The sequence below is a fragment of the Acyrthosiphon pisum genome, chromosome A2 (genome assembly GCF_005508785.2).
Source record: "Acyrthosiphon pisum isolate AL4f chromosome A2, pea_aphid_22Mar2018_4r6ur, whole genome shotgun sequence".
Classification (NCBI taxonomy): domain Eukaryota; kingdom Metazoa; phylum Arthropoda; class Insecta; order Hemiptera; family Aphididae; genus Acyrthosiphon; species Acyrthosiphon pisum.
The window spans coordinates 79,059,960-79,072,997 of NC_042495.1; the positions used below are offsets into that span (position 1 = coordinate 79,059,960).

Below are 13,038 nucleotides of genomic sequence, written 5' to 3' on the forward strand. Positions count from 1 at the left end.
TCTACCTATCATCAAACTTAGTAAGTTATATAGGGCACCTCAATATCTCATACACCTTTATTGACATTTTAATTGCGAGTTATATATGTGAAGTTTAACAATTTATTTTTAAACGCTCATATTATTAATATTGTTTGCTCATCGGAGGTGACTGGTGAGCTAGGGATATAGTCCTCCCTAATATAAAATTTGCCATCGCTATAAACTCTCATTACTCACGCAGTCGCGCAGTAATTATTATGAATGCATTTCAAATTTAAATAAAAATATAAAATATTAGTAAGTTGATGCTTTAAATTATTTTATGAAACGTTGGTGCTTTTAATGTAAAGCAAGTCGTAACGAAAGTCGCTCTTAACAAAAACCAGTCGTTACGATTAATATTTCAAGTCAACAATTTGAGAACAAAAATGCTGGTGAACGTTTTGAAGTTTGAACTCAACTCGAATACCTACTATCTTAAAAATATTATTGTAGTACACTAATTGTACACTATTATTACGATAGTATTATTATCACGTTATAGGTACTTATAATGATAATAATGATAAAAAAGCTAACGAACTTTTGACTTATTTTTAAATAATATGTACGACGCAACAATAAAAATCAATATCAAGATTAGGGATGGGCGGAACTTCAATTTTCACGAACTCGAACTTCATTATTTTCTTGAATTGTTTGAACAACCGGAACTTGAATCTTATTCAAACTATTATTGAATTTACAAACTTTTTCGAACTTTTAAAATTTTAAACATTATAATATATCAATATAGTAATATAGATGTTGACTTTTAAGTTGCCGAGATTTTTTTTCATACTTTTAGACGAAAAGGTTTTTTTTAACAATCTAAACAATCAAATATTAACTTTGACTAGTTAAACCATAATTTTTAGGTAACAGTATAAATTAAAAAAATAATATACGTAATAATATTATTAGTTAGCTCAGGGTAATTATTATTAATAATTAAATAACAAATTTGTTTTTGGTGCCGTCGCAGGTGGTGTTGTCTCCAATCCAAGAAATGGACCCCAACCTGTCGGGCACATTCCACAACCAGCGCCGAGTGACCGGCGCCGTGAGCGTCTGTCAGGGCGTGCTAACCCCGGCGTTCACAGGCACCGCCGTGTACACCACCATGTCGGTCAGCCCGATCGCCATGTCCACGGTGTCTATGAGCCGGCCGCTGCTGTCGTCGCTGGGCATCACCACGGCGTCTGGGCCGTGCGGCGGCGCGACCACGCCACCCGCACAGCGGCTGCTCATCACCGACGTCACTCCGGCCACGGTGGCCACTACGCACCACTCGGACAAGGACGACAGCGCATGTGGCGGCAGTTCCAGTGGCAGCGTGTCCAGCACGGACGACCGGAAGACACCAGCGACCAATAGGCGCAAGCGGGGCGAAGTATACGTGTAGACACGTTCCGTTTGTTTCTCGTTTCTTCCGTTAATTATAATTATATAATTCATAATATTATAATGCACAATTATTGATTTTTTGTTATATGTGCGTGGGGTTGACGGTATTTCTTTTATTGTTGTTATTGTTTCCGAATAGGTCTATATTTTAGTCTATGTATATCGGTGGAAGGGATCCGTCAACAGAGGGTGCAGTTTGACTCTTGCATGGGTGGGTGGACGAGGGAGGGAGGAATAAGATATAATAATATTTTCATTTCAAACGAAATATTTTTTTTTTTTTATAGGACGTAATATAATTTTATACGATTCCTTGTGGATTTAATTATTTTGAGGTATCGTAAATAAACATTCACAGGTGTACATTTTCTATATTTTAGCGTTTGAGAACGCTCCTCCGAAAAGAGTAAAGCCAAATTTTACTTCTGAATTAAACAGCAGAGTGAATTTAAGTTGATTGACAAAAAATCGTCTATTCCTATAACCATTTCCTTCAGCCTGCCCTCGACGCGGGCCTTCCATATTTTCCTGCTGAAACTTTCTTTGTTCATAACCGTTTTACTATTACGCCATTGGTCTGCAGATATTTCGAAGTTCTGAGCACGGATAGATTTACCTGTAGATACAACCAGCAATAATATTATTACGGCATCAAATATTCTTATCAAGTTACAAATTATACACATACAAAAAAAAAGTCGCGTCATATAATTATAGCGCTCCTTAGTTACTTATTAATAATATTATCTATAATAGCCGTAGACGGTGCTAGTATGACGCGACTTTTTGTCAGATTTGATAAGAACATTCGGTGCCGCTCAGCGATGTGGTCCAATATAAGTCGTCGTGAAACACCAGTATCTCTACGTCCGTGGTTTGGGGTATAATGTATAATGTATAATACATTATTATTATTGTGTTATTATTAAGGCTGATACTTTATTTTGGTACATTGGTATGTGTTATACAGCTACAACAGCTGTTACAAGGGTTGGGTATTGTGTATCGGTGAGGTTTTCGGTATTATTTTAAATTCTCGGTTAATATAATATATTATAATATATAATACAAATGGATAATTTGCGATAAGATATTTTCAAAAAAATCTTTGTTACCTAAATATATTGTTATATCACTAGTCGCTACCAGTAATAAATTATTATTTCGCGTTCGCGATAATGTAGGTAGGTAGGTAGATGGTACTATTCCGAATGAGAAGACTGTTGACGATGTGTATACCACGCGTGGTATATAATCGAAATTGCCTAGTAGGTATATAATATACCGTCAGCCCCAGACTGTTGCAGTATTTTCCTATAATATATTATGTGAAATAATATTACGATGCGTTTACCGTAATTTATATTATATGGTATACGGTATAATACCTATATATATTATAGACTCGTGCGAAAGTGTCACGTAGATAGTAAACAGAAGCTATCGTGACGAGACGAATATCGTATATAAGGCTAATTGAGTAATGAAATATGTGATTTAGGTAAGAATTTATACTGTAATAATAATTAATGTACTTTTGTTTTATTATTGTACCTATGCATTACGTAGAAATAGTAATATAATAATATTTTTGATGTATGAAAATTACCACCATGATATACAATATTATATTGTATTATTTAGTACGTGACTACTACGCGAGATTACATGATGTTGTAAATTTTTATATATAAAAAAAATAATATATATAATATTATGTAACGCCTAAGAGTCAAATTATTATGAATTTTGCTCAATTTGAACAATTCTATATTAATTTAAAGAGGCATATATTTTTATGTCTACCTATATATAAATCACCACTGTATATAATATGATATATATTCTATAAGAACTAACCCAACTCACATATTATTTTTATTGTTATAAAAAATAACACGTATCGATAAATATATTTATGTATATATTATATGTATATAATATAATATTATGTTTACGATTCACAATACTATATACGTAAATATTTGTATATACAATTATTATTATTATAATCGTATATATTATGTTATATATTATATATTTACCATTGTTATAGAAACATTATAATATTAATATTATATTCTTAGTTAGACGTTTAAATTATTATATATTAGCAAATAGCAATATATTATACCTGTATAATAATATAATGTTATATTATAATATGAACAAAATGTGATACTTAATCAAAACACCAAATATGCCGTCCAATGTATCTATCATTATAATATTATAAAATATTGTATACTGTATAGTATAATATACAATATTGTGTAACCTATAGTTGAGATAAATATGTTTTTATTTTAGCTTTACCTACCTTTTATTATTATATTATGCGATAAGTAACAATTTTTAATTACATTCGTTCTGAAATCTGCCGTGATCGTTTAAAGACGAAATAATATTTTAAAAACTAAAAAGGGTAAGGGCAATACAATTATTAGGCTCACACGAATTGCATACTAGTGGTAACTAGTGCATACTAATACTACATATTAGTGGTACCTTTTTGAACGAATTGAGTCCGGGACGCCTGAGTGTTACTTTTCCAATACATATTCATAAGTGCTGCCTTAAGTATAATATTACCAAATTAAATTTACACTTGACAAATTATTTACAATTTAATGTACTTACCTATTTTTAATTGTTGTAATTGGAAAATCAGTATATAGACTATAGTCCGTAGGTGATATTTTTATTGAACATACAAAACCACTAAAAAATATAAAAAAAGGATTGGGTATTCAAAATGTTTGTAGGAAATATTTAATTTAATATTCTTTACTTATTGGGTAATTTTATTATACTAAGTATTTTCATAAAAAATAAAAACGTATTTATGAAATTAAAAATCAGTTTGAAAACCATACAAACAAAAATATGTTTAATAATTCGATTTGGACGCAATTCGTGTTTAACTTTATTTTACGATAAGGTAAGACGCAATTCGAGGGACTGGTACGCTATTCGTGTGCACCGGTATACAATTAGTGTGTTTTTAGGACCATCCGACTATGTAGGTATACCTCTAATTATTATTGCACGAAACTTACGTGGTATAATGAAATATATCACGTACACTCAACCTTGGAATAATCGCATAAAATATCGGGTGAAATTTATCTCGGAGCATAATAGTTTTGCGGTACTTAAGTATATAAATTATTATAATACCATATGATATCATCTGTGGACAGTTTGATACGATTTATAATTTTTTTTTGGTCCTTTTTTGCAAACATTTTTGCTGTAGTTAAATATAATATAATACATATTATTTATTATATAATATGTATATTATGAGTTTATCTTTTTTTACCATAATATTTTTATACTCTGCAACACTAACTTTTTAAACGAAAAATAATTACATACCTGTAATTATATATTATTATTGTGTGTGAGGCGTATTATTAAAATTTTAAAATACGACTCATTTCACTTTTTAATGAATAGTAGGTATGTACATTTTTCCAAGGTTAATGTATAATTTTTACAAACAATAAAACCCGTTCAATTACAGTCTTCTCGGCGAATTTCTTAAACTATTTAGTAGGTATATTGTTGTGAAAACCTAAGAAAACGAAAGAGCTATTCATTAAGTTTATAAATATTATAATATCGATGTATTCAGACATTCAGTGGTATAATACCTACTTGATGGCTTATTAGTGGGTATGATTCCGCGTGTAGGTACTATCGAACTACTCTCACGCGGACTGGCTGAAAAATATAAATAAATACCGAAAACAATAACATAATGCTGCAAATCAAGGTATATTATATTAAACTATCAAACTATTCTTTTATTTATTTGTTTTTCAAGAAGATAATGTGTTATATAGAACAAGTTTGTTGGAAATTAGTCAGAATATTTTAAGAATTTATTAAGAGTAGGTATATAATAATATTATCATCAGGATTTATAGGTAATGGTATAATATTATTATTGTATCGTTTGAATGAACGTTGTATAATATAGGTATACAGATATGTTGACCAAATTACATTTTAAATTATGGATGTTCTTCAAATATCCATATCTGGTGTGCGCAGATCTAATGCCAAGGGGGAGAGTGAGAATTTTATTTTGTCAATATCATTGGTGCCTTTGGAAATATTTTTTTAGGAGAATTGTTGAGTAGGTAGGGACGTAATAAGTTTACATCGTAAACATAACATTTAACATCAAACAATATTATAGAAAATGTAATAAAAAAAAGTGAGTGGTGTCACGGGACACCCGGTAGAAACGTAGTTTATTTTTCAACAAATATTATAGATTACAAATACAATTTAGGGGAACCATTCAAAATAAAAGTAAATATCAATAAGTAAATGTGAAAAATGAATAAAAATAAAAATAATTATTATTACAACCTATTTAATTATAATTATATTAATCATATTCAATAATCAAAATTACAGGCATGTGATAACTGAAATATGATACGTATGATGTTTGTGATGTAATTTTTTCCAAAAATCTTGAAAATACTGCATCAATTATAGTGGAGTCATCTCTCGTTGTAGATTCTGCTGGATTGTTTATCATATGTAAATTGAATGTGTCCATAAGAAAAGTTTTAAATGTCTCCGATTTCTTATCATTAAAATGTATGTTAAAGTCACAAAATTGTTATAATTTATAAATTATAATAATTATAGATACAAAATATGCAGACCTTATTACGGCGTTATAAATCCTCGCGTTATAACCGTTTTCTATTTCTTAGTCTATACCAAACGCGATGCACAAATAAATTTTATTACGGCAAAGGTTATGCAATATGCAGGAATATATGCAACAATAAGATTATTAAACGAAAAAAATTTCATGAAATAAAAATGTTTACGCGTCATGCAAAAAAAATTACATAAACCTAAAATATTTTTTATGATCGTCTGAAGTTAGAATTTTACATAATTGCGAAAATTAGCTAAGTACCTAATTAATTATTTGTTAGAAATTCTAACAAACTAGTCAATTACTTTAAAAATATTATTCATGGGAACTTAAAACTTTTAAAACATATTATTATATTTTATATAACTACACAATAACATTGTCAAATACAATATTTTCGTAATAGATTAATTTAACCTACTTGTAAGCTGTATTACTAACAGTAAAGTCAATTACTTTAATAGCAATAATATCATAAAATATACTTGGACTCAATACTTAAAAAAGCTTAAAAGCTCTTGTAAAATGAAAATGAACATAATGAAAACACTTTAACATCACACCTGGGGGGCTGACACAAAAAGCTTTCTAAATATATATTAGTCATTAATACTGTTACGAATAAATTATGGATCAATTATTTATAGCACTGCCAAAGAAAATCTACTCGAAATATTAGTTTCTTTACATAATGAAGGTATTCGCATTTCAGTAGGAGAATTTAGAACTAGCCCAATCGACAGCATTTTATGTTACGCTGAAGAACTACCCCTCAAACTCCAAAGAGAAAAAACATACTCTTCTACGGCATAAAAAGAAAAAGCACACCTAACCAAAAAGGATACAACAATATTGTCAAAAACCAAAATATAAATCCAACTGACATAATCAGGAAACAAATACAACCCATATACGATATCTTCTCCCATTTGTGCACTAAATTTAAAATCTACACATCTATTAAAAATAAAATAACATTCCAAAAATGTCCACATTGGCCATCTCAATACCGAATTAACCAAGTATAATAAGTATAAAACAAATTTGACAATTATCACGTCCCACTTCAAAGAAATCATCCAAATTAAATACTCCAATTTTTCGAAAATTTATACCGACGCATCTAAATATCAGCATGGAACTGGCTTTGCAATTATCAAAGAAGAAACCAAAATCTCGCACAAACTTCCTCCGGAAAGCAGCATTTTCACTGCAAAAAACTACGCCATCTTGAAGCAATCGAATTAATCAACCTTACCACTTCAAATAACAATATTTTAATTGTAAGAGACTCACTTAGCACTCTCCTAGCACTCCAAAACCCCTTCTCGACTATTGAAATAACCCAAAAAATCCAAACCTAATTGTATTTTACAAAAAAAAATATAGAATTTATGTGGGTGCCATCAACGACAAACCGTCTAACGACATAAATATATCCATTAAAAATAAAATAATTATGACATGGCAAAGTTACTGGAATTTCGTCCACTCTTCAACAAATTAAAAACAATCAAAAATGCACCAAAAAGTGGCATTATCTCCATAATTTAAACAGGCGACAAGAAGTTACTCTAACCAGAGTGAGAATTGGCCATTCTTTTTTTACCCATTTATTCTTAATCAGCAACCATCCACCACCCATATGTAATAAATGCTAAGAAGACCTAACCGTGTTGGATACACAACATCCTAGACTGCTCAGATCTTCAAAACATCCGAAATACCTTATCAATACCCAACAACTTAGATGAAGCTCTCCACAAAGACAACACCATACAATTTTTAAATTTCCTTACATAAATTAACATTGTAAACAATCTTTGACTAACATGTATTCATATTTCAAGACTATTGTAACCTTTGAAATGTAATTATTAATGTAACTCACACAATGTAACATGTACACAAGGCTTACAACTGTTGAAAGTAAAACTGTTAAAACTGATGTTGAAGCCTCTTATTTTTCTTTCAATAAAAAAAATATATTTATACTTAGTAATATAGTCTGACAGAATGCCTTCACAAAGCATTGTTTTTCGTATAAATACTTTACCTTGAATACATCTTGCATTGTATAATATAGACTATATAAAATGAAGTCACTTTTTTTGGTTCGAGATAAACTCCGAAACTATACCTACATATTCAATCGTCGCGCAGTTTTTTTTTTAATTAAAGAGGACATCACAAAGGTTTTAGGCATACATTTAGTCCAATAAAGTTAATAAATAATTAGTTATTATTAATTAAAATAAACGTGTAAATTATATACCTATATATTATACATATTGTGTGGCACGGCGGCCCGCGGATTTCCAGCTACCTGCAACCTAACTTTTTATAGGCGTGTGTTTTACCGACGTGTAGATATAACGTTCGTGAAATTGGCCCACCTAAGCACTGCATTTTTTTTAAAATATATGCCATTATTTTGCAAGTTATTTGCAAGTATTTGCAAAACTATTTTTAGAATTTGCAAGTCCAAACTTTCATCGTCAAACCAAAAAATGGGTTTTAAAGCTATAATAATAATAATTATTATTATTGGTTGCCGTTGGTTAATCGTTTAGTAAATTATTATTATTATTAAAAATTATTAATGAAGTATTAGTATTTTATTTGTATATTGCAGGTCAATCAAGCATGTATCAAATCGGATTTTCGCATATTGCCTGCCATTCATCTAATTTTTCGACATCGTAATATCAACGTGTTCATAAAACATTCGTAATTACGTACGCACTTCGAGGGGTCTGCAATCCACTACCACTATATATTCAAGACGATCGATGAAAATTTTTAAATTTTGAACATCATACACCGAATATTAAATAAACGAATTGAAAAAGTTTGAATCATAATATAGAGTTGGTACATATTTTAACAACGAAGTGAACGGGGATTAGCTATAATATATAATATATACAATTGATGCGTTTTTGAGTCCTTGAACTTATACTTATAATATTGACAATGTATTTCACCTGAGTATTTAACTTGAGCATTTCACTTAATAATAATATTTGTTTTTCACTTCAACGATTTTTCCTAGTATTAATTTTAAAATATTATGTAAATCTATTTGTTCAATATACGCTTAAAACAATAGGCTGCATTTTTAATTTAGTAAAAACCAGCAAAGGTCACACACCATAAATCCTAAAACTCTAGTTATTACCATTTCTTTTTTTTTTGCTCTTAATTATTGTTGTAAATAAAAGTTATTATGAATGTGAGATCAGTATTAAATAATTTTAACAAAGGTTTTTTGTTTTTTGGTGTTGGCAGTATAAATTACAACCACAGCTGCAATTATAAGACGTCGGTGGTGTTTTATGTTTTGCGATGTATATTAATTTATGCTGGATTTTATAACTTATACAAGTCCAACCGATGGGTAATAACTATATTTAAATTTATTTTAATAGTTTCGAATGGTAAATGGTAATACATAAATGATAGGCACATTAAAAACATCCATAATTTCAAATTTAATTTCGTCAACAGATATTTACTTCATACAACGTTAATTCAGACGACACAATAGTAATATTATATCATTACCTATAAATCCTTATGATAATATTATTATACTCTTTACAATTTTAAAATGATTATATTTAATTTCCAACAGTAAATTGTTCAGCAGGGTACATTATTTTCTTGAAAAAAAAATTAGAAAAAATAGTTTAATAATTTAATATGTATAAATAATAAATATCTACCTGCATAATATGATGTAATAATTTTATTGTGTAATACATTTATCACATTTTATTATAGGCCATACAATTTAATCCGGAAATGTCTGAAATAACGTATTTAATACTTATCAGCTGTAATGAATTATCTTTTATTGGAAAATTTATATGTCATATTTGGCGCATATTTTACGATAATCCACTGTCCATGGTATTAACTAAACTTGAATCAATTCACGAAAAATTGATACATCTGAATGTGAACGGGCTGATGAAAATAACAAATTATATGAATTGGATTTCTATAGTTCAACCCATTGTAAATTGTATGGTAGTTATTATAACTCCTATCGCATGGATGATATTGTTTAACCAATTTGCTGAAATAGAAGATGTGGTAATAATTATTCTTATCTAAATATATTTTATAAGTTCATATATAACTAATAAGCTTGAAGCTCATGTTGTATTGATGTAATAAAGTAAATTGTTTTTGTTGATCCTTTTTATACTTTCTTCCTCTATTTTACCAAACGCATGGTAAAACTATAATTTTAAAACCACTGGATATTTATTAGTTTATTATATATTATTATGTATAGTTTATATGAAACATTCATTGTGATATTGTATATTAGGCTGTAAATAACTACAATAATTTAAGATTACGCCGTACCCGGTTTTGTATTGTTCCCATGGTATAGGTACACTTGTACACTACACAAGAGATCCAATTTTGTGTTGCTATAGCTGTACGAATTATTAGTTACCCAATTATTGTCAAACTTAGTTAAACTTATTATCTGTGTAAAACTGTGTCAGGATATTTTAGTTTCAAAGTTATCTTTGAGTATCTTTCAATTGAAATATTTAATAACTTCAAACTTGTATGAAAATAATTTAAACAACGTAAAATGTTTTTTTCTAAAACACAGATAATATTCTTGTTTGATAAATGATAATAGATTCCATTAAGGTAACTTTATACTATTTGTTTTGTAATACGTTTGTATTATTAAATTCATTATTTAAATTATTATTATTTAAATGGATAAAACACAAGCAGATTTCTATAATATATCACTTATTTTTAGGTCATAATGGTGGTTTTAAATACTTGCCAATGCTTTGTTCTTTGTGAATATATACTACTTATATCATACATAAAGTGGATGGTCTACATAATAAATGAACAAATACCGGAAAGAAAATCGTGCTTAAGTACATTCAGAGATATGTATTTGAAAGCTGTAGAATGCTTACACCAAATCAATAGATCTATATATGGTTTCCCGGGCATTGTTGTTTTTATTGCATCAAATGTCGCTGAAATACTTAATATTAAATATGGACATTTATTGTTTCCTAGAGATTATATTAAAGATGGTGATTTCGTATTTTCTTTAATATTGATGTTAATGAAAACAGCCAATATTCTAACATTATACATGATTGGTGACGCCACGGAAAAAGAGGTTTTTATATTATATTAACAATTATTTTACAATAAATCAAATTAGTTTTTTTTAATTATTTTCTATTTATCTACTATATCAATAGATAATTAGTAATTTCAGTGAATAATAATAAAAAAAAAAATTATATATCTCTGTAGAGCCCAATAATAAGACTTTATAGGGGGACAGAGTGGCCGAGCGTACTAAGGCGTCGGTGACGACGCGCACTGTCGCCGGTTCGAATCCGAGTCACGGGCGGCACTTCTCTCCGGGCAGACATCTGTCTGGAGAGAGAGGCCGCCATCCCCAGACCGACCGTGGTAGAAACCTACGGGCAAGGCTGGGCAAGTTAATGATTTTTTTTAACTCAGTTAAGTTAAGTTAATATGCACCAATAACAAAAAGTTAAAAGTTTATTTAACTATAGGTTAACTCAGTTAAGTTAAAAGTTAATACACACTTTTTATAAACTTTTTATTAAGTTAAAAAAAAGTTAATTTCTTTCCAACCAGAAACTAAATTATAGGATATAGTGTTTATACTTCATACAGTAGGTATTTCCATATAAGTTATAGATTCGAATGGTATAAGTTTTTAACTTTAAACAATTTACGATACATATTTTTTGAAATGAAAACGAAATAGACTGAAATAGTGAAATATAATTAAATTAAAATCAAAAAAAATTAACTTAACTTACTTCTTAAAATGAAAAATTAACTCGTTAATTTCACGTTAAATAAGAAAGAAATTTAGGAAGTTAACAGTTAAGTTAATGAGAAGCCAAAAGTAACTAGTTAAGGTAAAAAGCTTAAATTAAATTAACTTTTTAACTCGTTAATGCCCAGCCTTGCCTACGGGTGTTCTATTTGAAATTCTGCCAAACTAATACACACGTGCTTACAAAAACCTACAGTACCCTCCCCCACTGTTAAAAACCACCCAATGGCCTAAGTTGCCACGTATTAATCAATAAAAAAAAAAATAATATAAATAAAACTTAGGTACCTACTTAAGAACATTATAGACCCATGCATAATGTACGTCATATTGTATTAAAATTGTCAGTAAAAATAAGTGATAAAGAAGAGAAAAAGAAATTAAGAACTATTGTGAATAACCACGAATAAATATTAAATTTTTTCATATAGATACCAATAATAAAACTTTTTTAATAACATGGATACAGTCATACAGATAGTGTATAATATAATAATAATATAATGTACTTCTTGTATTAAAATTATCATAAAAAGAAGTGTTTATATTTATATGTAAGAATTTAAAATTTCATCTTTGTATTTAGTAAGTTATTAGTATGTTCGACTTATTTTAAAAAATTAATTTAATACATTTTTGTATTTTTAGGTAAATCGTATGAGTCTAGTCTTACATCAACGATCCTTAATAGAAAGAAACCCTAGAATTAAACGTCAGGTATATAATAATATATATATATAACTATTAAAGATATTAACTACATGTGATTCATATTACATAAATGATTGAATATAGGAATAATTATTTTTATTTTATTTAGATCAAGTTTTTTTTACTACGAAGATCACATGAATACTATTATTTTAAGCTGTATGGAATGTGTCGTATTAATCTAAGACAACTACTTAGTTTATCAAACAATGCAATTGTAGGTTATTTAGTAATTCAAATTCTGTTCAAATTGAATAAATAATAAACAGATATAGTAAAACGGTATAAGGGTCGATCTATTTATCGTAAGACACTATCATTATAA

At 28.7% G+C, this 13,038-nt stretch overlaps 1 protein-coding gene across 3 annotated transcripts in view; it reads left to right on the forward strand.

Annotated features, from left to right (window-relative positions):
- LOC100163762 (bestrophin-4) overlaps positions 1–3,153 on the forward strand; it is a 60,092-nt gene extending 56,939 nt beyond the window's left edge. For all 3 annotated transcript variants that reach the window (XM_008183447.3, XM_001944666.5, XM_003243571.4), the window contains one exon: positions 1,007–3,153. In XM_008183447.3, the coding sequence (XP_008181669.2) occupies positions 1,007–1,426 (420 nt within the window). In that variant the 3' untranslated portion in view covers positions 1,427–3,153. The remainder of the gene's footprint in view (positions 1–1,006) is intronic.
- Positions 3,154–13,038: the final 9,885 nt, after the last annotated feature.